This window comes from Plecotus auritus (assembly GCF_963455305.1).
Source record: "Plecotus auritus genome assembly, chromosome: 9".
Taxonomy (NCBI): domain Eukaryota; kingdom Metazoa; phylum Chordata; class Mammalia; order Chiroptera; family Vespertilionidae; genus Plecotus; species Plecotus auritus.
This window is the reverse complement of record NC_137783.1, coordinates 2,668,334-2,695,254: the sequence shown is the minus strand read 5'-3', so window position 1 is coordinate 2,695,254 and position 26,921 is coordinate 2,668,334. Positions and strand designations below refer to the sequence as shown.

At 62.0% G+C, this 26,921-nt stretch overlaps 1 protein-coding gene across 1 annotated transcript in view; it reads right to left on the bottom strand.

The window, feature by feature from the left end:
- Window positions 1-7,322: 7,322 nt before the first annotated feature.
- FANK1 (fibronectin type III and ankyrin repeat domains 1) overlaps window positions 7,323-26,921 on the bottom strand; it is a 32,570-nt gene continuing 12,971 nt past the window's right edge. The window contains exons 2-11 of the mRNA XM_080642726.1: window positions 25,975-26,152; window positions 23,842-23,966; window positions 17,690-17,771; window positions 15,724-15,798; window positions 11,168-11,233; window positions 10,749-10,914; window positions 8,559-8,702; window positions 7,786-7,863; window positions 7,668-7,712; window positions 7,323-7,572 (exon numbers count right to left, since the gene is read on the bottom strand). Coding sequence (XP_080498852.1) covers window positions 7,414-7,572; window positions 7,668-7,712; window positions 7,786-7,863; window positions 8,559-8,702; window positions 10,749-10,914; window positions 11,168-11,233; window positions 15,724-15,798; window positions 17,690-17,771; window positions 23,842-23,966; window positions 25,975-26,152 — 1,118 coding nt within the window. The 3' untranslated portion in view covers window positions 7,323-7,413. The remainder of the gene's footprint in view (window positions 7,573-7,667; window positions 7,713-7,785; window positions 7,864-8,558; window positions 8,703-10,748; window positions 10,915-11,167; window positions 11,234-15,723; window positions 15,799-17,689; window positions 17,772-23,841; window positions 23,967-25,974; window positions 26,153-26,921) is intronic.

Sequence of the window (26,921 nt, the reverse complement as noted above, 5' to 3'; positions counted from 1 at the left end):
GAAGCCTGGCAGACAGTCTGCGCTGCCTTCAGCTCCGGGGAGCCCCTGCACAGCCCGGGCTTCGGCTGGAGAACGGGTCTGCGGACCCGCGGCCGGCGCTCCGGTGCTGCGCTCAGGTACTCGTAAGTTATTAATGTATGCGGACGCCGTGCGGCACCGTCGCCGCGTTCTCCTGGCTCCTCACACTTTCGTGAACCTGGACGGCCACGCCTGGTGGACGGGATGGGACTTTCTGCCGGGGTACCCGGCCCCTGCAGCCCAGAAGGGGGGCTTCTGGGGCCCGGGCATAGCTGAAAGGCTGCCCCTCGAAGCCCCGGGGTAGCGGGAGGATCTGGCTGCTGGTCAGGACGCCGGGGGAGAACCTGGGTTTCCGGCAGGAGGTGTAAGGTGTGGCCCCCCGGGGGCTGAGATGTGGCCTTGAGCTCAGCGGCCATGAGCATCTGTGGAGAGCAGGCAGGAAAGCGCTCTCCCTGGCTGCCGCCCTCGCACCGTCCTGAGGCTGGGAGAGGGGGTGATTCTCAAGCAAGCGCCCCCGAGCCCCTGCACCCTCTCCCCTACGCCGTCCGGAGCTAAGCCAGCTCCCACCTCGTCTCCTCCACTGGAATCGCACACAGGGATTCTGTGTGCGGACGGACGGACAGACCTTCCTGTGGGACAGTAACTATGTTCAGATGTGACCAGTGACCAAATCCAGCCAATCTACCCCATAGACCAAGCATGTCAAACTCAAAGGCTAACGGGCCAAATCAACGAGGCATGCGGCCCGCGGGCCACGCGTTTGACATGCTCGCCATAGACAGAAACGGCCCGTTGTCACAAGGTTCAGCTTATTAACAATTAGTCCGAAGCTATGCTGTGTTTGCCGTGCCGGCGGTGTCTGCTGTCCTCATTAGCATCCATCGGAGGAAGAACCGTAAGTTACTAGAAAGTTCTTTGGAGGCGTCCTATCGTCCGGGCTTGGCTGCAGAAATGTTTAACAGGTGTTTTGAGCGTAAAGTCTGCGTCTGTCAAACACTTGCAACTACCTGTTGAGCATCACAGAACGTGATGGGGAGGTAACGTCTTCATCTTCATGGGCGCGGGCGCGGGCAGCTGTCCCTCAACCTCTTCCTCTTCGGCTGTCCGCCTGCGGAGCCATTTGCACAAGGACATCCTGCAGACACCCGTGTCCAATGGCAGGCGAGGTACAATGCCGCGTGCCGCGCTGTCCCCTAGGGGGTCACGGCAGCTGTTGTCAGTGCCCGAAGCAGAGAGACAGAGCGGACCAAGAACCTCGGTCTGCCTTCCAGGGAACGAGGCTGCATCGAGCTCCCCCGAGCCCCCCACCGTATCTAGGCAACACAGTACTCAGGACCGTGGGTAGCGAGGCCACGTCACACACATGCACGCACGCCCGCCCCAGCTCCCCCAGCGTGCGTCTATGACACAAGGACGAACTCCCTAGAAACGCAGCGCCGTGGCAGACGGTGTCACTGCCGACCAGCAGGTACGGGATCCCTGTGATTGCTGTTACACTCGGTACCTGGGTTAGGGCCAACACAGACACGGAGAAGTTTACAGACTTTTCTAGGGGGCATGTGTGGGTGTGTGTCTGGAGACGCCCCGATCCTCAGGGGGGAGGGGGCACAGGGGCCCCTCCTCCTGCAGGAGGAAGAAGAGGTGGACTGTGCGTGTGTCCTTCCTTCGCTCCAACTCCTGGGCCGCTTCAGAGAACGGGGGCCTGACCGTAAAGGCGGTCGATGCGATCGTCCACCGCGTCATCGCGGGCCCCGGACGGCTGCAGCCGACGACAAAGCCTTATCCCTGCAGCACTAGCCTAGCACCCCCTACCTGCCCGCGCGATACTATTAAAGGAACAGGACTTCCAAGATGCAACAGGTGTCGTTGATGTGCAAACACGAAGCCTGTTTCGCAGTAACTCCCGTTCCACTACGTCGTAGGAAAGGAGCCAGCAGCGGGGCCGTGGGCGATGGGAACGAAAGTCAACACTGTGTTTCCTCGGCAGCCATGCCTCCCGCTGAGGCGCTCTGCGGGCTGAGTGATGGCACTGCTCCGCATTTACCGGGCCGGCGCTGGGCCTGGACCGCGGGCTGCCCCTGCCCTGCCCGCGTCTCACCACCGCCGTCCGTCACGTGGCCCCACTCCCCGGCAGGTGGACGCAGACGTGTGGCAACCGCGAGGAGCAGCGCCCAACGTTTCCCCTTGTACCGAGGCGCGTCCCCTCCGTGTGCACTGCCCCGGCTCACACGTGGGCGACATCACGGAAACCACAGGAGCAGCACGCTCAGCTCCATGAGCACCACTCCTCCCCCCGGTCTCGGAGGGGCCCTCTCCCCGCAGCCTTCACTCCAGGGGGACCCTCAGCTGTGCAGAGCGACACCCCACATCGCGCGTCCCCAGAGGCACGCTAACCCCGACGGGGTCTCCCGGTGCCGATGCCTCCCTGCCCCTCCCCGATGTTTCTGAGCCACTGAGGCCGACAGGCGCGGCCCAGGCAGCGGGCACCCCTCCCCCGTGCCCCCTCTCTGCCGTCTCCTCCTGAGGCTCATCTTCCTTGAACGCTCCCCGGGGTGGTCGGGAGCCCAGGCTGACGTGGGGGATCCTGTCTCCCTGCTACCAAAACCACCGCAGCCAAGCCCCAGTGACCCAGGTAACCACACGCCAGCCCTCCCCGAAGTCTCCCGGTGTCCACGCGACGCCCACTGTGACCCTAAGCCCGTGGCTCCTGCACAGCCTGGCTGCCTGGTGGGCAACGTGGCAGCGACCACCTTTTCTCCTTCCCGCCACCACAGGCCCGGCCCCGGCTGCGTTACCCCCGGGGACTCCTGAGCGAGCCCCTAAGCGCCTCCGGCCTCAGGCAGCCACGGCTACCACACCTGCTCGCCTTTGCTCGTCACCCACACACGGTCCTTTCTCAGACCAAACCCAGGGCCAAGGTCTCTCCACCCGCTGACATCCTCCGTGTTCAGAGCCATTTGCGGCCAACGCAGCAGCAGGGGGCTGTCCCCCCGGGACCCCGAAGCCCAGCCTTCTCCGGGGCTGTGCACGGGGTTACCCATCAGCTACCCCGTCAGCCTTGGGCGTGGCAGAATCCCTCCCACAGACACATCACCCCCGTGACCTCTGCCTGCAGACTCAGTCCAATCAGGAGGGGCAGCAGCCAGTGTGTCTAGCTGCATCCTCCGCCCCATCCCCACTTCCCGGGGGCACCTGTTTCTTTCCCACCTGTCCCAGGGACCCCAGTGACCCCAGTGACGGGCTGAGGAGGCCCGTGAGGCGGGGCCGCTCCACGCACCTCCCGTGAAGAGGCCCCCTTTACGTGGGGGCAGCAGTGGCAGCTTCTGGTCCCGCCTTAAGAGCCTGTTTCCTGTGAGAAAAGCCAGGAGACACGCGTGTGAAATTGACGTGATAGGCCACGCCGGACGGTGATGGCCGGAACGCAGAGCTCGCGGGCGAAGTTCTGGGTGGGTGCTCTCCATCCTCCGGGCCGAACACGCCGCCACCGCGCCGATTCTCCACGTGGTCTTCAAATCACGCGCCCCGTGGCCTCCGCGCGATGCCCCTCCCGCAGAATAACTGGCCAGTCCTCAGTGTCGCACTTTTCCACGCAGACGGGAGAATAAGCATCGGGGGATCCTTTCAGTTTTGCAAAGACGTGGACGGGCGCCTGTGTTTGTGGCCAGTAAGCAGGCACTTGAGCGGGACCGCGATTGAAAAACGTATCCAATCAGAAAACACGCTGTCCTCGGCGTCCACGCAGGACAGGGAGAGGCAGAGCTGGGCCGCGGGGAGGCCGCGTGGGCATGCGGGGACCCGGCATGACGCGGCTCTCTGGAAGCGGCACAGCGCGGTCAGCGCCCCGGACCTGCCCTGGCTCTGCGGTGCTCACCCCCGTGGGACTTGGTTTGCCGATCTGCCCTCACGCACCTGTGGGTGCTTCCGGCCATTCCTTTTGTACACAGTCCTCTGACGGGTTCTCCAGGTGCCACAGCCTGCTATTTCCGTAGGAAAAGCCATTGTGAAGAACATTATAGCAATAAATGGTATTCAGGTAAACACCAAGCTGTGTCTCTTCGTTATGGAGAATGGCCCCCAAATGGGGGAACTCAGGTAGGAAAACGTGTCCGTTCCTCCCTCACCTGTGGATGCAGAAGGGGATTCTGGAACTGCTCATAAACAAGGAACTAAGGATGGTGAGCCGGGGGTCACATGACAGGATGAGACGGAGGAGTGCGCCTTTTCCCGCACACACCTGGGCGCGGGGTGGGAGGGGAGGAGGAGGGGAGCCTGGAGCGCTTTTCTGACAGGCACATGCATCCCCTCTCAACATAGATCTCTTCCCACTCATCGTATTTACACAACAGAGATGCACAAAGCAGGCAGGCAGAAATGGAACCATTTACACGAGACTTACCCAGACTGAAAAGCTAAGCACAATGGAAATCTAGTTACAGTTGTTAAAAAAAAAACAAAAAAAAAACTGCATCTGTCTTCATAAAGAACCGAAGCAGAAAGAAAGAAAAATAGATATACAGAATGGTAATGAGGTCTTTATATTCTTATCACCCAGGACAATGCAAGTAGGGAAAAGTAACTATTTAGAAGACCTCAAACGTGGTTAATAATGTAGATAAAATTGACATATAGCAAATGGAATACTTCAACAGACCTTCCAAAGGGGGCTGTGGAAAACATATATAAAAATGTAATTTTGTCCATTAATGTCACTAAATAAACTCGAATTCCAAGGGCTACAGACAGATTCTCGCGTATGATGCACTAGAAGTAGAGAGTCCGCTCTCGGCCGCAGAAACGTGACAAATGGAAGATGAGGTGCAGGTCACCCAGGAAACGCCAGTGACACCGCTGGAGGCAGCGGGCTCCGTGGCCCCTCTCACTCCTGAACCGCGAGGACTCGCTGGACGCTCCTCAAGACCCACCGCCGAGTCCCCTCCCTGGAGACTTCGGTTTGGGGCGTCTGAGATGCGGCCCAGAGATGGATCTTTTCACGGGGGGAGTTGAGGAAACTCCCAATGGGAGTACAAGTAGCTCAGTGCTGAAGGGGAACCCATAATCCTAAATTCGCATGTTAATAAACAAGAAAGAGAACAAGGAAACATCCACCCTAAAAAGTTACAAAAGGAACCAAATAAATAAATAAATAAATAAATAAATCGGGGGGGGGGGGGTAGAAGTAAAAAATTTATAAAAATAAAAATTATAAATTAGCCCGGCTGGTGTGGCTCAGCGGTTGAGCGTCCATCTATGAACCAGGAGGTCAGGGTTGGGTTTCCAGTCAGGGCACAGGCCCGGGTTGCGGGCTCGATCCCCAGTGTGGGGCGTGCAGGAGGCAGCCGATCATTGATTCTCTCTCATCACTGAAGTTTCCATCTCCTTCTCCCTTCTTCTCTGAAATCAATGAAATTATTATTTTTTTAAATATATTTTATTGATTTTTTTACAGAGAGGAAGGGAGAGGGATAGAGAGCTAGAAACATCAATGAGAGAGAAACATCGACCAGCTGCCTCCTGCACACCTCCCACTGGGGATGTGCCCGCAACCAAGGTGCATGCCCTTGACCGGAATCGAACCCGGGACCCTTCAGTCTGCAGGCCGACGCTCTATCCACTGAGCCACACCGGTTTCGGCAATGAAATTATTTTTTAAGTATAATTAGGAAAAGTAAAACTAATAAAAAGCCATCGGTTGTTTGGGAAAATTAAAACACAAGATAAAGTACCACCTAACCTCGTTAAGGAAAAAGATAAAAAGCAGACGCACTCAGCACGTGAGCAGATAGAATCCAGAGTCCACGCCAACCCAGCGAGATGACCTCAGCAGTACAAGGATGGTTCAATATCTAAAACCTAGTCACCCATGGCCGGCCGGGTGGCTCCGTCGTCAGGGCGTCATCCCACACACCAAAGGGTGGCAGGCTCCATTCCCGGGCAGGGCACAGACCAGGTTGTGGGTTCAGTCCCCGGTCGGGGTGCATGTGGGAGGCAATCAGTCAATGTTTCTCTCTCACATCAATATTTCTGTCTTCCTCTCTCTCTCTCTCCTTCCTCTCTGAAGCATCTAAAATCAATAAAAAAAATTTAAATCTAGTAATCCAAGTCACCAAATGGATAGATTGTAGGAAAATGTGCCATAGTATGGTTACCAGTGATGCTAAAAAGACCTTTGGTAAAACCAGTATCCACCCCTGAGTTTCTAAGCATCTGAATAAAATAAGACTGGAAACCATAGGACTTGAGAGATGCCAGTGGCGTTTGTGGAAAAGCACGTTCACCAACATCCGACTGGGCCATGCCGGCAGCCGTCTGGGGCTCAGTGAGGCTGCGATAACAAACTCCCGAATGTCCACAGGGGCCGTTATGGGGTGGGCGGCGCGACTGTGTGTCTGTGAAAGCCCCCACACCCGTGTCTCAGCTCCCTGCCTGCCCTCGCTGCGCTGCCTCCCGCTTACCTCTGAGCTGCGTGCCCAGCACCACCAGCAGCTCTGCTCAGAGGCTACCTGTAACGCCTTCTCTGGGTGGACGGGCGGACGGGCGGACGGGCGGCCTGCCAGCCGGTGGTGCCGCTGTCCCGGCGGATAGGCAAGCACGTGCTCAGACGGGCTGCTGGGCAAGGGCCAACCCTTCACCGGACGCCCCCCTAGGGCAGCATCGGAGTCCTGAAACGGGTTTTGCGCCTGGCGGGAGGCCAGCCGCTGAGGAGGAGGCCTCGCACGCGGAGGGACGTCGCTCCGGGCAGGAACACCCGCGCGTTGCCACCTCCTGGGGGCCTGGGGTCGGGGGAGGGGACGCCATCACTGAAACCACGCCAGGGGAAGAATCCCACAAGATCCTGGACCGCGGGGACGGAGGTGGGGATGGGGCGGGATGTGGGGGGCCCAGATGTTTATGCAGCTCCGGTCCACGAACGGTCTGTGTCTAAGTCCAAAAGGCACAAGTGCACCCGGCCACGTGGCTCCGTGGCTGAGCGTAGACCTAGGCACCAGGAGGTCACGGTTCGATTCCCGGTCAGGGCACAGGCCCGGGTTGCGGGCTCCATCCCCAGCGTGGGGCGTGCAGGAGGCAGCCGATCTGTGACTCTCATCATGGATGTTTCTGTCTCTCTCTCCCCCGCCCTTCCTCTCTGAAATCAATAAAAATATTTTTTTTACAATAAAGAATTATATTTTAAAATGCATAAAAATAAATTTAACAATAGAAAAATAAATACATAAATAAATAAATAATTGTTTGAAAGGCACAAGTGCAAGCAGACACCCCGCCCCGCCCCCCGCCCCACGGCGCCAGGGACGACAGCGCTCGCTGAGGTAAGAGGTGTATTTCAAAGGGGGAACACACTGTATGTTACAAAAGTCACCGCGAATCTTCAGCTAAATAAATACTCCGGCGTCCCGCTCAGAGGCGCAGGCTCTCCTTCTCCAGCTCCACGGCCACGCTCGGCGTCCTGCCGCTCGCCCTTCGCAGACAAGCGGCGCCCGGGCCGGCGGACAGCAGGGTCGGCGACTTGTTGGGCTCCTGCCGGTTCTTCCTCTCCTCCAGCAAGGAGACCATGTTCTGGGTGGACAGGGACAGGCGGCGTGACCGGGGGCGGCGTGTTTCTAAAGCGCGCGCCGCGCAAGGGGCTGGAGAGGCGGGCGGGGGGCACCCACCTGCCTGTCGAACACCCGGGCCATGTCCAGGACGCCTTTGCCGAACTGGAGGGAAAGGACAGGGTGACGCTGAGCGCGAGCCTTCTCCCCGGGGAAGACCTGGGCGCGCGTCACGTACCTCGTTTCTCACGCTTGCGTCTGCCCCTTTGTCCAGCAGCAGCTGGACTAGCTCCTCGTGATTGTTTAGCACGGCCACCTGGGACAGGAGACAGAAGAGCTGGGGTGAGCGGGCGCCTCGCTCCCCGCAGGGTGGGGGCCCCGGCTGTGGGTGAACCCGGGAAAGCCACTGGCGCCCCCAGAGGCAGGGGGCGTGGCGGCCGTGCAGGGCGGGCGTGTGTGGGTGCGGTCACTGCGGCCGGGACCGCGAGGGACACGGACGTGGACCCTGCCTTCCTCCACACGGAGATGACGTTCTTTGCATTAACGGGTCTGTTTTGATCCTACAGTGGCCTGGGGACCAGGGGCAGCAATTCTTAAAGAAAGAGTTGTGGTCCAGCCAGCGTGGCTCAGGGGTTGAGCATCGGCCCATGAACCAGGAGGTCACGATTCCATTCCTGGTCAGGGCACAGGCCCGGGTTGTGGGCTCCACCCCCAGTGTGGGGGCATGCAGGAGGCAGCCGACCCATGATTCTCTCTCATCATGGATGTTTCTATCTCTCTCCCTCTCCCTTCCTCACTGAGATCAATAAAAATTATTTTTTGAAAAAGAAATAGTTGTGAAAAAGACACTAAAATATGATGGTGACATTGTCAGGCCTTTGCTAACAGGCCGATGGGGAACCACACACCCAGGCCCAGGGCTGGGACACAGCTCACCGCCCAGAACCGCCCGATCTGTGGGGACCCCTGGCCTGATGCCGAGGAAGGCCGTGCCCTGGCCGAGGGGCCCACCATCAGAGGGGTCTTCCCGTCTTTGTCCTTCGTGTTCACGTCGGCGCCGGCTTCGATCAGCAGGGAGGCGACCTTCTGGCTCCCCGAGACGGCGGACACTCTCATGAGGGGCGTCCAGCCCGAGCCGGCGTCCGTGGCGTCCACCTGGGAGGCCACAGGCAGCGCTCACACTGGTTCCCTTTCTTTAAACGTGTTCGTGGGAACTTACAAAAGTGACTCCTTGCCCACGTTCCTCTCGTGTAGACACGACTTCCCACTCAGTGCGGGCGGAGGGGCTGCGCTCATGTGCGTCACACTGACACGCGGGGAGAAGTGTGTTGGGGTCCCTGTGGCGGTGCTGAGACGCCCGGGAGTCCCCACGGGGATCTTCACCCACATCCACGCCTCAGAGACAGACTCACACGGCCCTCCCAGCAGCGCCCGGAGGCGGACTCCTCGGCCACAGCGCCCCTCCCAGCCCTCGGCCTCACATCTCAGGGCTCCCGGCCGCCGGGCGGGCGAGATCAGGGCGCATCTCCGGGGCTCCCTGCCCCCACGCCTGACACTTCGTTTCACTGAAGCCTTGAGCTCGGGCTTTCAGAACGGTCCGCGGGGACCTGCCCGAGCTGCCCAGCTCCATCCTGGAAGCCCGAGCTCCGCCCCCGACGCTAGGCCACAGCTGTGCTTCCGACCCCAAGCCCCGGCCACCCCGAGCCCCAGGCCACCCTGAATCCCAGGCCACCCCGAGCCCCAGGCCACCCCGAATCCCAGGCCACCCCGAATCCCAGGCCACCCTGAATCCCAGGCCACCCCGAGCCCCAGGCCACCCTGAATCCCAGGCCACCCCGAGCCCCAGGCCACCCTGAATCCCAGGCCACCCCGAGCCCCAGGCCACCCTGAATCCCAGGCCACCCCGAGCCCCAGGCCACCCTGAATCCCAGGCCACCCCGAATCCCAGGCCACCCCGAGCCCCAGGCCACCCTGAATCCCAGGCCACCCCGAGTCCCAGGCCACCCTGAATCCCAGGCCACCCCGAATCCCAGGCCACCCCGAGCACCGGCCACCCCCAACCCCGGGCCACCCCGAATCCCAGGCCACCCCCAATGCCATCCCGAGCCCCAGGCCACCCCCAAGGCCACCCGAGCCCCAGGCCACCCCGAGCCCCGGGCCACCCCGAGCCCCAGCCACCCACAAGCCCGCCAGGCGAAGGTGCCGGGAGCTGGTCTCCTGGTCTTGGTGCAGCCGGCTGGGCGTTGGAGGATTTTGGTAATGACTCCTCTTTAAAGCAAAGGAGCATGAAACCGTCTAATCCTGGGAGCCACGGAGCCAGGCCCTGAGGCGTGGCAGCCGGTGCTCTGTGGCGCCTGGAGGAGGAGGCGGAGGAGGGAGGGCTCGACAGAGGACGCGGGCGTCGGGGGCAGAGGACGCGGGCGTCGGGGGCAGAGGACGCGGGCGTCGGGGGCAGAGGACGCGGGCGTCGGGGGCAGAGGACGCGGGCGTCGGGGGCAGAGGACGCGGGCGTCGGGGACAGAGGACGCGGGTGTCGGGGCATGGGTGGTCGGCCGCGCTCCGGCCTCAGCTGGCCCTCCCTCCCACCCGGGATGAGCTGCACGGCCCTCGGAAGCCTCGCTCTCCTGTCAGCTCCCCCAAGACCTTCGGGAGCCTGCTGGCTGGTCGGTCAGAGGCCGTCTTCGGGCATCTCCCAGGCCCACTGCGAGGCCCGCATCGCCTGGGCCCTGGGCGGCGCCCCAGCCCCCCCCCCCTCCCCGGCATGCCCGCAGCTAACGGGGAGCCGGTTCCTCACCGCTAACGGGGGGGCGTTCCTCACAGCTAACGGGGTTTGTACCTCACAGCTAACGGGGTTTGTACCTCGCAGCTAATGGGGGTCCATACCTTGCAGCTAAGGGGAGTGCCTGTACCCCACAGCTAACGGGGGGCCATACCTCACAGCTAATGGGGGGCCTGTACCCACAGCTAATGGGGGGCCTATACCCCACAGCTAACGGGGGGTCGTACCCCACAGCTAATGGGGGGCCTGTATCCCACAGCTAATGGGGGGCCTATACCCCACAGCTAACGGGGGGCCGTACCCCACAGCTAACGGGGGGCCGTACCCCACAGCTAACGGGGGGTCGTACCCCACAGCTAATGGGGGGCCTGTACCCCACAGCTAACGGGGGGTCGTACCCCACAGCTAACGGGGGCCCGTACCTCGCAGCCGTCCTTCAGCATCCACTCGACCACGTGGTAGTGGCCGCCGTCGGCCGCCCAGTGCAGCGCCGTGCAGCCGCCCAGGTCGCGAGCCTTCCAGGAGGCGCCGTGCCCTCGGAGGCACTTCACCACGTCCAGGTGCCCCGCGTAGCACGCCAGCATCAGGCTGCGACGCGGGAAGGGCCATGGCGGTGAGCGCGGTGCCAGGCTCGGCCCCGGGGCCCCCTCCCTGCTTTCCGCCTGAGAAGGAAATCCCGATTCCAGGGGGAAGGCCAGGTGACACCCCATCGCCCCGCTGGGTGAAGGAACTGGATGAACGCATTCACCGCGCGCTGTCCCCCCTTTCCTGTGGGGTGCGGCGTCTCTGCGTTAAATCCACCCGCGCCTGGGAGGATTTCCCACACCTTCCCCTCACTCGCCTGTCCTTGCCGCTGCCGTTCCTCAGGTTCACGTCCGTGCCGTTAGCGATGAGGATTTTCACGAGCCTAAAGGAGACGAATTCAAACGAGGCTGGGTAAGCAGCTCCGATGGATGGGGACCCCGGCCGCCCAGCCAGAACGCCCCCTCGCTGCTCCTTCCTGCCCAGCTCAGGCAGGCTGGCCTCAGAGAGCCACATCACTAAGCCAGAAGCCAGAACGCTACCTGTCCCCACACCCCCCCAAAAAGGGGGGCGCCCTTTCCAGGAATTACTCATTGAAAGCAAACTATGCCTTGTCATCGGAACCATCAAACTATAGTTTACTGTCACTTTAATGACCATGTGAAATATATTTTAAAGTGACAGCACTTCATGAAAATGAAGTTCTATTTTGAAAAAATGGGTTGTAGTTAAAATGTCAATATGATTGAAAAACAGGCGATTGGTATTTAAGTCTGTCTCCGTGTGGAATAGAGATGATGACGTGGGTCATGGAGAATTAGGTCTTAGCAACCCACCAGGGAAGTGTGTTTTCCAGAATTAATATCCTTCCCCCCCCTTTTCCAAAAAAGAAATGTAAATCCCAACGACCAGTTCTCCCAGGATATGGAAAGTGTGGTTCAATGGCCACCTCTCTCCCTCGCCCTGTGCTGCGCACCTGTTCCCTCTGCTGCTGTGTAACTTCAAGAGCCCAGGAGTGCTTTGTGTGGGTGCAATTGGAAAGAGAAGAAAGCGGGGTTCCTCCCCACCCTCTTCCCTCCTGCCCCAGCCGGGCTGCAACCTTTGGAGAAGGCTCCGCCCATCACTCCAGGTAGAGAGGGGGCCCCGCCCATCACTGCAGGTATAAGAGGAGGCCCGCCCATCACTGCAGGTAGGAGAGGAGGCCCCGCCCATCACTCCAGGTAGGAGAGGAGGCCCGCCCATCACTCCAGGTAGGAGAGGAGGCCCGCCCATCACTCCAGGTAGGAGAGGAGGCCCGCCCATCACTCCAGGTAGGAGAGGAGTCCCCGCCCATCACTGCAGATAGGAGAGGAGGCCCCGCCCATCACTGCAGGTAGGAGAGGAGGCCCGCCCATCACTGCAGGTAGGAGAGGAGGCCCGCCCATCACTCCAGGTAGGAGAGGAGGCCCGCCCATCACTCCAGGTAGGAGAGGAGTCCCCGCCCATCACTGCAGATAGGAGAGGAGGCCCCGCCCATCACTGCAGGTAGGAGAGGAGGCCCGCCCATCACTGCAGGTAGGAGAGGAGGCCCGCCCATCACTCCAGGAAGGAGAGGAGGCCCCGCCCATCACTGCAGGTAGGAGAGGAGGCCCCGCCCCTCACTGCAGGAAGGAGAGGAGGCCCCTCCCATCACTGCAGGAAGGAGAGGAGGCCCCGCCCATCACTGCAGGGAGGAGAGGAGGCCCCGCCCATCACTGCAGGTAGGAGAGGAGGCCCGCCCATCACTCCAGGTAGGAGAGGAGGCCCCGCCCCTCACTGCAGGGAGGAGAGGAGGCCCCGCCCATCACTGCAGGAAGGAGGCCCCTCCCATCACTGCAGGTAGGAGAGGAGGCCCCGCCCATCACTGCAGGTAGGAGAAGAGGCCCCGCCCATCACTGCAGGGAGGAGAGGAGGCCCCGCCCATCACTCCAGGTAGGAGAGGAGGCCCGCCCATCACTGCAGGTAGGAGAGGAGGCCCCGCCCATCACTGCAGGGAGGAGAGGAGGCCCCGCCCATCACTGCAGGTAGGAGAGTCCCCGCCCATCACTGCAGGGAGGAGAGGAGGCCCCGCCCATCACTCCAGGTAGGAGAGGAGGCCCCGCCCATCACTCCAGGTAGGAGAGGAGGCCCCGCCCATCACTGCAGGTAGGAGAGGAGGCCCCGCCCATCACTGCAGGGAGGAGAGGAGGCCCCGCCCATCACTGCAGGGAGGAGAGGAGGCCCCGCCCATCACTCCAGGTAGGAGAGGAGGCCCCGCCCATCACTCCAGGTAGGAGAGGAGGCCCGCCCATCACTGCAGGGAGGAGAGGAGGCCCCGCCCATCACTGCAGGGAGGAGAGGAGGCCCCGCCCATCACTGCAGGGAGGAGAGGAGGCCCCGCCCATCACTGCAGGGAGGAGAGGAGGCCCCGCCCATCACTGCAGGTAGGAGAGGAGGCCCCGCCCATCACTCCAGGTAGGAGAGGAGGCCCGCCCATCACTCCAGGTAGGAGAGGAGGCCCCGCCCATCACTGCAGGTATAAGAGGAGGCCCGCCCCTCACTGCAGGTAGGAGAGGAGGCCCCGCCCATCACTCCAGGAAGGAGAGGAGGCCCCGCCCATCACTGCAGGTAGGAGAGGAGGCCCGCCCATCACTCCAGGTAGGAGAGGAGGCCCCGCCCCTCACTGCAGGGAGGAGAGGAGGCCCCGCCCATCACTGCAGGAAGGAGGCCCCTCCCATCACTGCAGGTAGGAGAGGAGGCCCCGCCCATCACTGCAGGTAGGAGAGGAGGCCCCGCCCATCACTGCAGGTAGGAGAGGAGGCCCCGCCCATCACTGCAGGTAGGAGAAGAGGCCCCGCCCATCACTGCAGGGAGGAGAGGAGGCCCCGCCCATCACTCCAGGTAGGAGAGGAGGCCCGCCCATCACTGCAGGTAGGAGAGGAGGCCCCGCCCATCACTGCAGGGAGGAGAGGAGGCCCCGCCCATCACTGCAGGTAGGAGAGTCCCCGCCCATCACTGCAGGGAGGAGAGGAGGCCCCGCCCATCACTGCAGGTAGGAGAGGAGGCCCGCCCATCACTCCAGGTAGGAGAAGAGGCCCCGCCCATCACTGCAGGGAGGAGAGGAGGCCCCGCCCATCACTCCAGGTAGGAGAGGAGGCCCGCCCATCACTGCAGGTAGGAGAGGAGGCCCCGCCCATCACTGCAGGGAGGAGAGGAGGCCCGCCCATCACTCCAGGTAGGAGAGGAGGCCCGCCCCTCACTGCAGGTAGGAGAGGAGGCCCCGCCCATCACTGCAGGGAGGAGAGGAGGCCCGCCCATCACTGCAGGTAGGAGAGGAGGCCCCGCCCATCACTGCAGGGAGGAGAGGAGGCCCCGCCCATCACTGCAGGTAGGAGAGTCCCCGCCCATCACTGCAGGGAGGAGAGGAGGCCCCGCCCATCACTGCAGGTAGGAGAGTCCCCGCCCATCACTGCAGGGAGGAGAGGAGGCCCCGCCCATCACTGCAGGTAGGAGAGTCCCCGCCCATCACTGCAGGGAGGAGAGGAGGCCCGCCCATCACTGCAGGTAGGAGAGGAGGCCCGCCCATCACTGCAGGTAGGAGAGTCCCCGCCCATCACTCCAGGTAGGAGAGGAGGCCCCGCCCATCACTCCAGGTAGGAGAGGAGGCCCGCCCATCACTCCAGGTAGGAGAGGAGGCCCGCCCCTCACTGCAGGTAGGAGAGGAGGCCCCGCCCATCACTGCAGGGAGGAGAGGAGGCCCGCCCATCACTGCAGGTAGGAGAGGAGGCCCCGCCCATCACTGCAGGGAGGAGAAGAGGCCCCGCCCATCACTGCAGGTAGGAGAGTCCCCGCCCATCACTGCAGGGAGGAGAGGAGGCCCCGCCCATCACTGCAGGTAGGAGAGTCCCCGCCCATCACTGCAGGGAGGAGAGGAGGCCCCGCCCATCACTGCAGGTAGGAGAGTCCCCGCCCATCACTGCAGGGAGGAGAGGAGGCCCGCCCATCACTGCAGGTAGGAGAGGAGGCCCGCCCATCACTGCAGGTAGGAGAGTCCCCGCCCATCACTCCAGGTAGGAGAGGAGGCCCCGCCCATCACTGCAGGTAGGAGAGGAGGCCCCGCCCCTCACTGCAGGTAGGAGAGGAGGCCCGCCCATCACTGCAGGTAGGAGAGTCCCCGCCCATCACTCCAGGTAGGAGAGGAGGCCCGCCCATCACTGCAGGGAGGAGAGGAGGCCCCGCCCATCACTGCAGGGAGGAGAGGAGGCCCCGCCCATCACTCCAGGTAGGAGAGGAGGCCCCGCCCATCACTCTAGGTAGGAGAGGAGGCCCGCCCATCACTGCAGGTAGGAGAGTCCCCGCCCATCACTCTAGGTAGGAGAGGAGGCCCTGCCCATCACTGCAGGTAGGAGAGGAGGCCCCGCCCATCACTGCAGGTAGGAGAGGAGGCCCCGCCCATCACTGCAGGGAGGAGAGGAGGCCCCGCCCATCACTCCAGGTAGGAGAGGAGGCCCCGCCCATCACTCTAGGTAGGAGAGGAGGCCCGCCCATCACTGCAGGTAGGAGAGTCCCCGCCCATCACTCTAGGTAGGAGAGGAGGCCCTGCCCATCACTGCAGGTAGGAGAGGAGGCCCCGCCCATCACTGCAGGGAGGAGAGGAGGCCCGCCCATCACTGCAGGGAGGAGAGGAGGCCCGCCCATCACTGCAGGGAGGAGAGGAGGCCCCGCCCATCACTGCAGGGAGGAGAGTCCCCGCCCATCACTGCAGGGAGGAGAAGAGGCCCCGCCCATCACTGCAGGAAGGAGAGGAGGCCCGCCCATCACTGCAGGTAGGAGAGGAGGCCCGCCCCTCACTGCAGGTAGGAGAAAAGGCCCGCCCACCTGGTGTACCCTTTCTGCGCAGCCACCATCAGCGCGGTGAGGCCCAGCTTGTTGGGAACGTCCACCTTCACGGTGCTGGGGAACAGAGAGGAGAGGTCAGCACGCCCCCGCCGGCTGCCTGCAGACCTGCAGCTGACGCCCCCTGGCATAGCCGGCTTAAATGGTTCATTTTACCGAGAACACCAATTCCTTCCGGGCCATTCCGTTTCTGTCGTCTTAGACTGCCCTGCCGAATACATTCAAACTCACAGGCAAAGGGGAGAAAACTGCTGTAATTTCACTTCAAATAGCGCTCCCTTCAACTGGAAACGTCACCCGAGCTGATGAGACTCTATGGCAGCCGTGGGCAAACTTTTTGACTCGAGGGCCACCATGGGTTCTTAAACTGGACCGGAGGGCCGGAACAAAAGCATGGATGGAGTGTTTGTGTGAACTAATATAAATTCAAAGTAAAGGAGCGGAGGGGAGAGCAAGAGAACCAGATAGAACAGCCGGATCCGGCCCGCGGGCCATAGTTTGCCCACGGCTGCTCTATGGAGAACACAGCCCTTTAAATGAGCGAGGTGGGGGGGTCTCCTGGCAGACTCCCAGCTCCAGGGATGGGAGCCCCCACTGGGGGGCGCCCCACTTTGCCCTGGTTCCCATGGCGCCCGCCCGCAGGCAGGGCCACTACACACCAGCTTAGCGCTTTGACTTTTGGGGACCTTCTCTTCCCCAGAGTACAGAGCCGCCGTGCACAGAGCCCAGAGCCACTAGTTCCAGAAGAGTCCGTCCTCCTCGGCGGTAGAGAAGGAACGCTCACCTTCCGCAGCAGCACGGAGGGGCCTGGAGAACCCTGCTAAGGGAACTAAGGCAGCAAAGATGGGCACCCTGTGATGTCACTTACAGGTGGAGTCTAATGAACAGAATAAACCAAGCCAAGCAGAACAGGCTCCGATCAGAGAACAGACTGCCGGCCGCCGGAGGGGGCTGGGGGGGCTGGGTGAAAAAGGTGAAGGGGTTAAGCAAAGAAAAAAAAAACTCCTAGACACAGACAACAGCATGGTGACGACCAGGGGGAGAGGGGGTGGGGAGGTGGAGGAGGGAAAAGGGGGGCAGACGGTGACGAAAGGGGACTTGACTCTGGGTGGTGAACACGCAGTACCACATGCAGGTGGTGTGTTGGAGAACTGTACACCTGAAACCTACATATCTTATTAGTCAATGTCACCCCAATAAACAATAAAATCTTTTTCACAAGGAAATGGGGAGCACAATCACAGCTACAACAGCAAAAAAACAAACAAACAAACAAACAAAAACCCAGATAACATTGTCTGTGCTTCACGTAAGAGGCGGCTTCAAGCCACCTGCAGCCACTGCAGCGCCATTTCCCCGGCGAGCTGGCGCCTTTGCGTTAGAGCAGCGGTCGGCAAACTCCTTCGTCCACAGAGCCAAACATCAACAGCACAACGATGGACATTTCTTTGGAGAGCCACATTTTTTTAAACTTAAACTTCTTCTAACGCCACTTCTTCCAAATAGACTCGCCCAGGCCGTGGTCTTTTGTGGAAGAGCCACACTCCAGGGGCCAGAGAGCCGCACGTGGCTCGCGGGCCGCAGTTTGCCGACCGCGGCGTTAGAAGCTGCCGGCTCAGGGCCCTCGGCTCACCGGGAATTAGGTGGGGGCGTCGGGGCTGAACGTGCCTGAAGGCCACGGCAGGTAAGCGGGATTTCTGGGAGGAAAACCTGTGCGGAGACCTGCCACCGGCCTTCTCCGTGTCATTAAATAATGACAAAACGGAGCACGACGCGGGCGTGATCTTCTTCTTTGTTAGCTACGCTGAGCTCACATCCGTCACTGAGATGCATGTTGCAGCCCGGGTCGCAGGCATGGGAAACGTTCCGCCAATAAGACAGAGCTGCACCACACGGGCACTGGACACGTAATAAAACGAAAGTGAAGGAGGAATGGCAGCGTCCTCACCCTCCTCGAAGTATTCCCAACAGCAAATCCTCGTCATTCACGTTGACCGCCCGATGGAGGTGCTCGCTGCTCATGGGCTCTCCTGAGGAAGCAGATGGGGGGCCGTCACCCCACACCACGGAAGCCCCATCGCAGCCCCTCCTCCCTCCCTCCCTCCAAAGAGGGGCCCGCTATTCTAGTAAGCAAACCTTAGTTTCCCACTCAGGGTTGTCACTTAATGACAAGGACCTTGTTTCCACATGTTAAGAGAACATTTAGCCCGGCCAGTGTGGCTCCGGGGTTCAGCACTGACCTATGAACCAGGAGGTCAGGGTTGGACTCCCGGTCAGGGCACATGCCCGGGTTGTGGGCTCCATCCCCAGTAGGGGGCGTGCAGGAGGCAGCCGATGCATGATTCTCTCTCGTCATGGATGTTTCTATCTCTCTCTCACTCTCCCTTCCTCTCTCTCTCTAAAAAATCAATTAAAATACTTTTAAAAAGAGAGAGAGAGAGAAGAACCTTTAGATTATCCTAAAGGCTTGGGACATTTTCAAGCTATAAAAGTATTGCCCCCCGACTGTTAAGTAACATTTGAAAACAACCCCCTCGGGTTTTGTGAGACTGAACAGGTGCCTGGTGTACAGGGGGGCGCTCCCCACTGTCACACGCGCTGGGCTCATTGCCACGCGTCTCTGAACCATTTGAACAACCAACGAGAAGGCCGTCGCGGTGACAGCTTCAGTTCTCCCGGGAGAAGACGTCCACGCGGGCCTGTCTCCCCGGAGCTGGGGGGTGGGGGCCGGGGGGCAGGGGGTGGGAAGGGACTCAGCCCAGAGAAGCAGGACGCAGTGACAAAGCCAAGTTAGGGGAGCGAGCCCACCAATGGGCAGAGCAGGAAGCCGGAGCCGGAGGGCCGGCACAGGACAGCGAAGTGGGCAGGAGGCAGGCGGCCTTGCGGGGGGGGGGGGGGGGGGGCGGGAACTCCCCGAAGAGAGAAGGGGCAGGGGCAGGCGCAGGGTGAGAGAATAAAGGGACGCGTGAAGGAAGCCACCGTTCAAGGCACTGACGTCGCAGCTTCACCTGGTTCACGTTCCGGGACTCCAGTTCCCGACAATCCCCAGGAAGCTTCGTGAGATCACACGGGGACACGCTCAGCCGAGCCCCCGCGCCTCTAAGCGCCCAGCACGGGGCTGTGGTTGAGGGGACAGGACCGGGCCAGCAGCCGCCCCTCTTCTCACGCCCACCCTGCTCTCCACCGTGCCAGTCCCTCACCCTGCCAACACCTGCCTGCCCCACGGGCACTGAGGCTCACCCATTCGTTCAGCAAATGTTTATTAAGGAACTTACAGGCCACGCTTTGCCCCCGGGGCCCAGAGAGCGTGAGAGAAACGCCTTTCTCTCTCTTGTCCCTGACCCTGTGGCGCCCACTCTCAGCCGCAGTTATTCTAACCCAGGCGTCCTCAAACTACGGCCCGCGGGCCACATGCGGCCCGCCGAGGACATTTATCCGGCCCGCCGGGGGCCACTGCCTGTCCTGCTGAGCAGCCGACGCGTCCCGGGCCCGCAGTGCGCATAGGAATTTGTTCATAGTTATTTTTTAAAACTATAGTCCGGCCCTCCAACCGTCTGAGGGACAGTGAACTGGCCCCCTGTGTAAAAAGTTTGAGGACAGCCCTAACCGGTTTGGCTCAGTGGATAGAGCGTCAGCCTGCAGACTGAAGGGTCCCGGGTTCGATTCCGGTCAAGGGCATGTACCTGGGTTGCGGGCACATCCCCAGTGGGGGGCGTGCAGGAGGCAGCTGATCTATGTTTCTCTCTCTCATTGATGTTTCTAACTCTCTATCCCTCTCTCTTCCTCTCTGTAAAAAATCAATAAAATATATTTTAAAAAAAAGTTTGAGGACCCCTGTTCTAAACCCTCAGAGGAAAGGCTGTCCCTACCTGCTGTCCTCTGCCCCCAGCCTGCCCCCAGCACCGCCCCCAGCACCACCCCCAGCCTGCCCCCAGCCTACCCCCAGCACCGCCCTCAGCACTGCCCCCAGCCTGCCCCCAGCACTGCCCCCAGCCCTGCCCCCAGCCTGCCCCCAGCCTGCCCCCAGCACTGCCCCCAGCCTGCCCCCAGCCTGCCCCCAGCACTGCCCCCAGCCTGCCCCAGCCCTGCCCCCAGCCTGCCCCAGCCCTGCCCCCAGCACCGCCCCCAGCCTGCCCCCAGCACCGCCTGCCCCCAACACTGCCCCCAGCCCTGCCCCCAGCCTGCCCCCAGCCCTGCCCCCAGCCTGCCCCCAGCACTGCCCCCAGCCTGCCCCTGGCTCAGCCCACCCCGACCTGCCCTCTCGCCCTCTCGCCCTCTCGCCCTCCGGCGGCCCTGACGGCCAGATGGGAAGTAAGATGCCCTACCCCTGCTCCCCACGGAGGAATGAGGCAAGCCCCCGCACAGGGGCCACCTTCTCCTGGTTTCCTGGGAAATGCTGAGCTGAACAAATGGCAAAGTGGGGAGCAGGGAGGCGGAGGAATAAAGGGGTGGCTGCTGGAGGGGCCGTTAGCTGATAGCCTTTCTCCTTTTGGAAAAACAATACTTTAAGCCACGTTAAAAATGTTTTGGAATCACAATTTTGTCTGCCAGGGCAAACCCTAAAGACGTTTCAGCCACGTCCTACCCCCTTGCCATCATTCCACACGTTTTCAGACTAAAAGCGTCAAATGAGAGCACCGTGATATTCTGTCCGGTGGGGGCGCATGCCCGGGTTGCAGGCTTGATCCCCAGGGAGGCCATGCCCCGCCGGGCGTTGGCTGGGGGCTGTGGGAAGGGCAGGGCTTTGCCCCAAAAGACACTTGGTCACGGCGGATGGCGCTGCTGGTTATCACAGCTCAAGGGCTGGTGCTGCTGGCACCTAGCAGGTGAAGGCCAGATGTCCCTAAGCGCCCTACACTGCACAGGACGGCCCACACCGAGAAACACCCAGGCCCCGGCGTCCGTGGTGCCCAGGGCAGAACCCTGGGCCCGAGGAACAGATCAGAATGCTCAGTCGTGAGACCCACCGCTTCCGGGGACAAGTGCGACCCACAAAGGCCTCCCTCCCTCTCGCCTCCCAGAAAGGAAGGCGGGCGGGCGGGCGGGCGGGCGGTCCCATCTCACCAAACAGTCCCCGCTCCTGAGTCTCCTAAACATTCTGTCCCTAAAAACCCACAAACAAGGAATCTGCGTGGAAGAACGTAGGACGTTCATCCCGTTTCTACTAAACTGTAGAAAATGGCATCCCAGCTGAACCCTGTTCACCAGGCTCTGGCTGGGACCCGCACAGAGCTCGTCGGCTCCTCCTTCCCGCCACACCCGAGAGCTGGAAGGCTGCCGGGCTGTCCCTGGTCCCCTCTGGCCAAGGCCAAGGCCTCCCTGGGGTGTCTAACGCACTGAGGTGGCGGCCAATTCCCTGGATGCATCCACTCTGCTAAGTTTAAAGAAACATTTTGTTTTTATTGATTTAAGAATCACGGCTCAGCTGCCTCCTGCACGCCCCCACTGGGGTTCAAGCCCACAAGCCAGGCATGTGCCCTGACCGGAATCCAACCGTGACCGCCTGGATCCTAGGTCGATGCTCAACCACGGATCCAGGCCGCCAGCCGTACTGCATTTTGAATACAGCATCTCAGGTAAGCAGATACGGCCCGCGCCCCACAAAGTGAGAGAGTCAGGTAAGCAGATACGGCCCGCGCCCCACAAAGTGAGTCAGGTAAGCAGATACGGCCCACGCCCCCACAAAGTGAGAGACACCGGCAGCCTGAGAGCATCAGAAAGTTCTGGTTTCCTCCGGTTGTGAGGCCGTGAAGGCGCACGCCCACCTGCCCCAGCAGCCGGCTCCCCGGGGCCCCCTGTGGGCGCACCCCGCCCTGAGCGCGCAAGGCCCGGGCCCAGGAAACGGGTCCGGTGGGTGCGAGCAGGAGGGGAGGGCTGTGCTGGGCCCAGCAGCACCTGAGCGCACCTGCTCCGCCCTGGAGAGGTGGCGGCGCCCCCCCCCCTCACCCCGGAGCAAAGCGGCACCTCCCGGGGGAGGGCAGTGGCCGCTGCTCATCCTCCCGCTGGCTGAGCCTGGGCGTGAGGGAGACGCTTCCTCCAGGGGCCTCACCCCTCACAGCCACGGGGGGCCCAGCCACCCGGAGCCCAGCCCCAGCCCGAGGCAGGCTGCCTCCCTCCCCCCGCAGGCGGCTCAGCTTCATGGGCACTTGCCGGGACGGAGAGGAAGGCTCCTGTGCTGAGCAGAGCAGGTCTGCCCACGCCCACGCCAGGCCAGAGGCCAGTCCAGGGCCAGCCACACGCTCCTCCTCCCGCGCCCAGCCCTCGAGGCCTGTGGCCCCGGCCCAGGAATGGCCGTCAGCGGGAGCCCCGGGGTGTAGGAAAGGCAGGCTTTGCCTCTTCTAAGTTCACCCCGAGGCTGCAATTACAAATGTGGGAGGGGGCCCCCAGGGCTCCCCGCGCTGCTGGACCCCATGAGGCAGGACCACAGGGGGCGCGGGGAGGGAGGGAAGGGCAGGGGGTCCTCGGGAGGCCTTCCCTGGCTCCTGGGAGCGGGTCATCGCCCGGGTTCGGTGCGTGGGGACGCCTGGCCTGGCGGAATCTCCGTCTCCATGAAGAGCCGTGAGTAAGTGGTGAGCGCGTTGGAGAAGAGATTTGCCAATTAACAGGCAGCAGCTGCTCTCCCTTCGTTAAGGGCCCAGCGGATTAAAACCGACGCCGCATTTCAGCACGCCTCTGTGCTCTACCTGGGAAAAGGCCGAGCGTCCTTGATGCAAACACAGTCCGTGCCTCTGTGATTTATTGAAACACTTTCAAACCGAATGCAAACGACCAGCCCGCAGGAGCGTTTCGGGGTTTTGTATAATGTGCACATTTTTATTCCCATTTAGCATGAGCCGCCTCCTTAAGAGAGTGGGCTTCCGCATTATAAACAACAGCTAAGGGAGCAGCAAGCAGCCAGGAGGGAGGGGGGCCTGCAGGGGGGTGGGGGCGTCGCCTGTGCTGCGAGCCCCAGGGACCCCCCTCCCCCGGCGCCACGCCCGCTGCAGGGAAGTTCTGGCTGCTGAGCCAACGTCACCCGAGGCCCGTGCAGCCGATCACGGACCACGCGGAACCTGGTCCCTCTCGTCCACACAGACGTGTCCACGCACCAGGCTAAAGGACACGTTTCAGAGCCACAGGGAAGAAGCACACACACACGTGCAATCACACGCACGCACACGCCACACACATGCACGCACACCAAATGCTACACTGAATAACATTTTAAAATAACTTGGACTCACAGGAGAACGGTTTCCTTCGTGCAACCACACATACCGAAAACAAGACTCGTGTGTTTCCAGGGGGCGGGAGAACGTTCCCGACAGACAGCGTGACCTTCACCACATTCCAGGCGGGAACGGCGCTGGGAGCCCCCTTCCCTGAGACGTTTTAAAGCAGCCAGCTGAGAGCGACCCACCTGTCTGCCCGGGGCGGGCCGTGGCCGGGGCCTCCCTCCCTGTTCTGGGGGCAGAAGCAGAGCTGGCCTTCCTTCCCGACTCGCAGCCCCCCCCCCCCCGCCCCCCAGGAGTCAGCGGTGTGTCCCTCAAGGCGCCCCAAGGGACAGCGCACCGAGCGGGCGCCTCGCCGGCACCTGTGACAGGCAGCCTGGGGCTCCGGGCAGAGCGGCTCAGCGCCGGCTCCGGCCGTTCCCTGGGGAAGGACCCCGCCCTTTTGTGCCCATGTGCCCAGGACGGCGCGGGCACAGAGCCAGCTCTGACTGGTTAAGCCGTCAGGCGTCCCCGGCCCGGTGTGTGGCAGGGGCCGTGCCCGGTGGGCGTGGCGCAGCGGCTGAGCGTGCAGCCAGGAACCTGAGGCCACCGGTTCCCCTCCCGGTCGGGCACATGCCCGGGTGGCGGGTTCTGTCCCCTGTGGGGGGCCTGCAGGAGCAGCTAATCAATGATGTTTCTCTCTCGTCGACGTTTCTCTCTCTCCGTCCTTCCCCTTTCCTCTCTAGAACACCAATAAAATATATATTTTAAAAACAAGAAGAAAAAAAATGGAACTGTCTCTGCTGTTGGTGGGGCCAAGCAGGAAGCACGCGATCTGCCTGCATCCCGCACCCCCACCCCGTCGCCTTCCCAGGCCTGCGGATGAGGGGCCAGGGGGCTGCATACTCACTGGCCGTGGACACGGAGACCGCCGGGCTGTGCACAGACTCCCCCGAGGGGCTGGTGACCTTCAGGCGGAAGCGGTACAGGGTCCGTGGCTGCAGCCCCTCCACGACGTGCCTGGTGGCATATCCCCTGGACGGAGGAGACACAGGACACCAGGCCACTGGGTGCGTGCTCCCCGACAGTCCCGGCGGGGGCGGGGGGGGGGAGACACGGCACTCTGATGTTGCCTGTTCGGCAGGTTCGGCCCCGGCCGCTGGCCGCCTCCCACACTAGCCTGCGGGACCTCGAGCACCAGGGACGAGTCGCCGTGGCCCCCACGCCTCCCAGCACGTGCCCGCTAGGCCACAGCGCTAGCCCAGGTGCCAGCACGCAATCAGACTCTGCAGACACGATCACGCTCACGCGTGGCACCTGTCCTCACTTAAAGTTCACGTTTGGAACATGAGACCAGCTAGTCCGACAGCTATTGTGCTTCTCCAGTGGGACCCTCGGGGGAGTGAGCCTGCCCGGGGCTGCGCCCCAACGTCCAGGCAGTTCAGGCCCCAGGAGGGTCCCGCTCACACACTGGAGGGAATGAGTGACGTGTAGGCGGGGCACCGGAGTCACGGGAGTCAGAGGGTGGATAGGCGAGGTACATGTGACTGGGGCAGAACAGAGGATGGGGGGAGGGGGGAAGGGGAGAAGTGTGTCCAAACAGGGAGAACAGCTGAGCACACGTGTGGGAAAAGCTGAGGCGCGGCCACGGGACGGAGGTCGCTCTCAGAATGAGGAGGCGGGTTGTGGGAAACCGCGAGGGGCGTCGGTGTCAGTCTAAGGAGCTGCACCTTCGTCCTTGGGCTTTGGAGCCCCACGCAGACAATCTGGCAAAAGGAAGATCAAAAAGGAAATGCAGGCCCGGCCGTGTGGCTCAGTGGTTGAGTGTCGGCCTACGAACCAGGAGGTCACAGCTGAATTCCAGTCAGGGCATGTGCGCGGGACCCCCCGTGGGGGGCGTGCAGGAGGCAGCCGATCCATGGATTCTCTCTTATCATTGACGTTTCTCTCTCTCTCCCGCTCCCTTCCTCTCTGACATCAATAAAAATATTTTAAAAAGAACAGAAAGTTCAGGTGGCAAGGTAGGGTAAAGGGATCCAAGGCAAGGAGGGAGGCACAGGGCTGCCTCCGTCAGCCCCCCACGTGCGGGGCAGGGGGGGCCCTGGGGGACAGCCAGGAGCCAGCCCGAGCAGGGAGCCTGCCCGACGGGGAGATGGCAGGCCGACGGGGAGGTCCCAAGGGAGCTAGACCTGAGAGAGGAGAGCCCCGTCAAGGACGGCGCCACAGGGTCAAGGACGGCGCCGCAGGGTCAAGGACGGCGCCGCAGGGTCAAGGACGGCGCCACAGGGTCAAGACTGGCTGGCGGTGACCCGAGCGGGAGCCAGGAAGTGGAGAAGAGGCTCTGGAACCCACCATCCCAGGCCGGTGTCCTGCCAGCGCGGGGAAAGCAGGGCCTGGCTGGTCTGAAGGACACCGGCCGGGAGCAGATCCGCAGTGTCATGCTGCCACCTCGTGGCCGGCCTGTGTCGCCCGGGCCTGCGAGGGAAGGCCAGCGTGTCCCAAGTGCACGGGGCCTGGGCTCTGAGGCCCCGATGCCCGCCCCACAGCGCCAGGGCAGCTCCCAGGGCCCCGGGAGACGCGAGGACATGGACACCCGTCGGGCTGGGTCCCTCCGGGGCGGCCGTGCCCCTGGCCGCCCAGCAGCGAGGACGTAAATGAGACCCGCACAGCCTCGCCCGCACGGGGGACGTGGGGAGAAGAGATGGTGTCTGTCTCTTTCGCCATCGAAATCCTTGCCCTGGGGGACCCCAGCCCACACCTGCGGACAGACCGCCTGATGGGCGCCCCGGCTAATGTCACCAAGCCCCCCTTTGATTCTGTCTCTACATCTCGGGGTTTTAAATACACCACTCGGGTTGTTCAGAAGCCCAGGGGGCCCCAGAGGAGCCGGAGGTTTGACTTCAGAGTTACTGCTGTTTTCCAAGAATCATGATTCCTAGAAGCATGGACACAGATGGCGCTGCGGACTCCTCCTCTTCCTGAACCTCCAAACGGGCCTCTCTAGAGGCCGCAGACCCCGCAGCTGAGCGCCGGGAGCACCCACATGTAAACGACCCCGTAGGTGTGCGTCCTGCGGTCCTCCTCCTCGATGGAGAACTGGGCCCACTGCCCCTGAGGCCCCTGCCGCTTCGCCGTCCTCGCCAGGTCCCAGTGCAGCTCGATGCTGTGATGGGTCACCTTGCCCACGACAGGGGGGTGAGGCCGTGAGGAGGGCGTGGCTTCTGAAAGAGAAGGAGACCGGCCTCAGCACCCGCTCCTAAGGAAGGAGGTCGCTGAGTGTGTGGCAGGTGCACGGGGCCAGGCGTGCGAGGGAGCACCCGCCCCGTGACCTGGACGACCTCTGAGCAGCTCCGTGATGGGACCCTCAGCAGGTGCAGAGAGCTACCAGTTTCTCCCACAGGCCGACTGTGTCACCCCCGGCAACACCGGGCTTCATGCCCCGCCGGCGGGGCTCAGGGGTTGAGTATCGACCTATGAGCCAGGAGGTCAGGGTTCGAGTCCCGGTCAGGGCACACACCCAGGTTGTGGGCTCGATCCCCAGTGGGGGGCGTGCAGGAGGCAGCCGATCAATGAGTCTCTCTCATCATTGATGTTTCTATCTCCCTCTCCCTCTCCCTTCCTCTCTGACATCAATAAGATGTATATTTTTTTAAAATACCGGCTTCACTCCCGGCCCCCCACAGGCTGGCCAAGGTCTCAGACGAGTGAGGCTGCTGCGTGAGCTGACGGACCCAGGGAGCTGCTCTCTCCCTCGGTGAACTCGCTGGTAGACCAAGACAGGAGACAATGACACAGCTGGTCCCAATACGGGCGACACGGCTGACAAAGGGTGGGTACCTATTCCCTATAAACATCCTTACAAACCAACCAGGAAAAAACCAAAGGCTCAGAACACACCAGGCAAGGTGAGCCGGGCACGAAGCAGCAAAGGCAGATGGCCAACGTGGCGTCCAGAGAGATGCTCACGTGCCCTGGCAGCTTCTGTGTAGA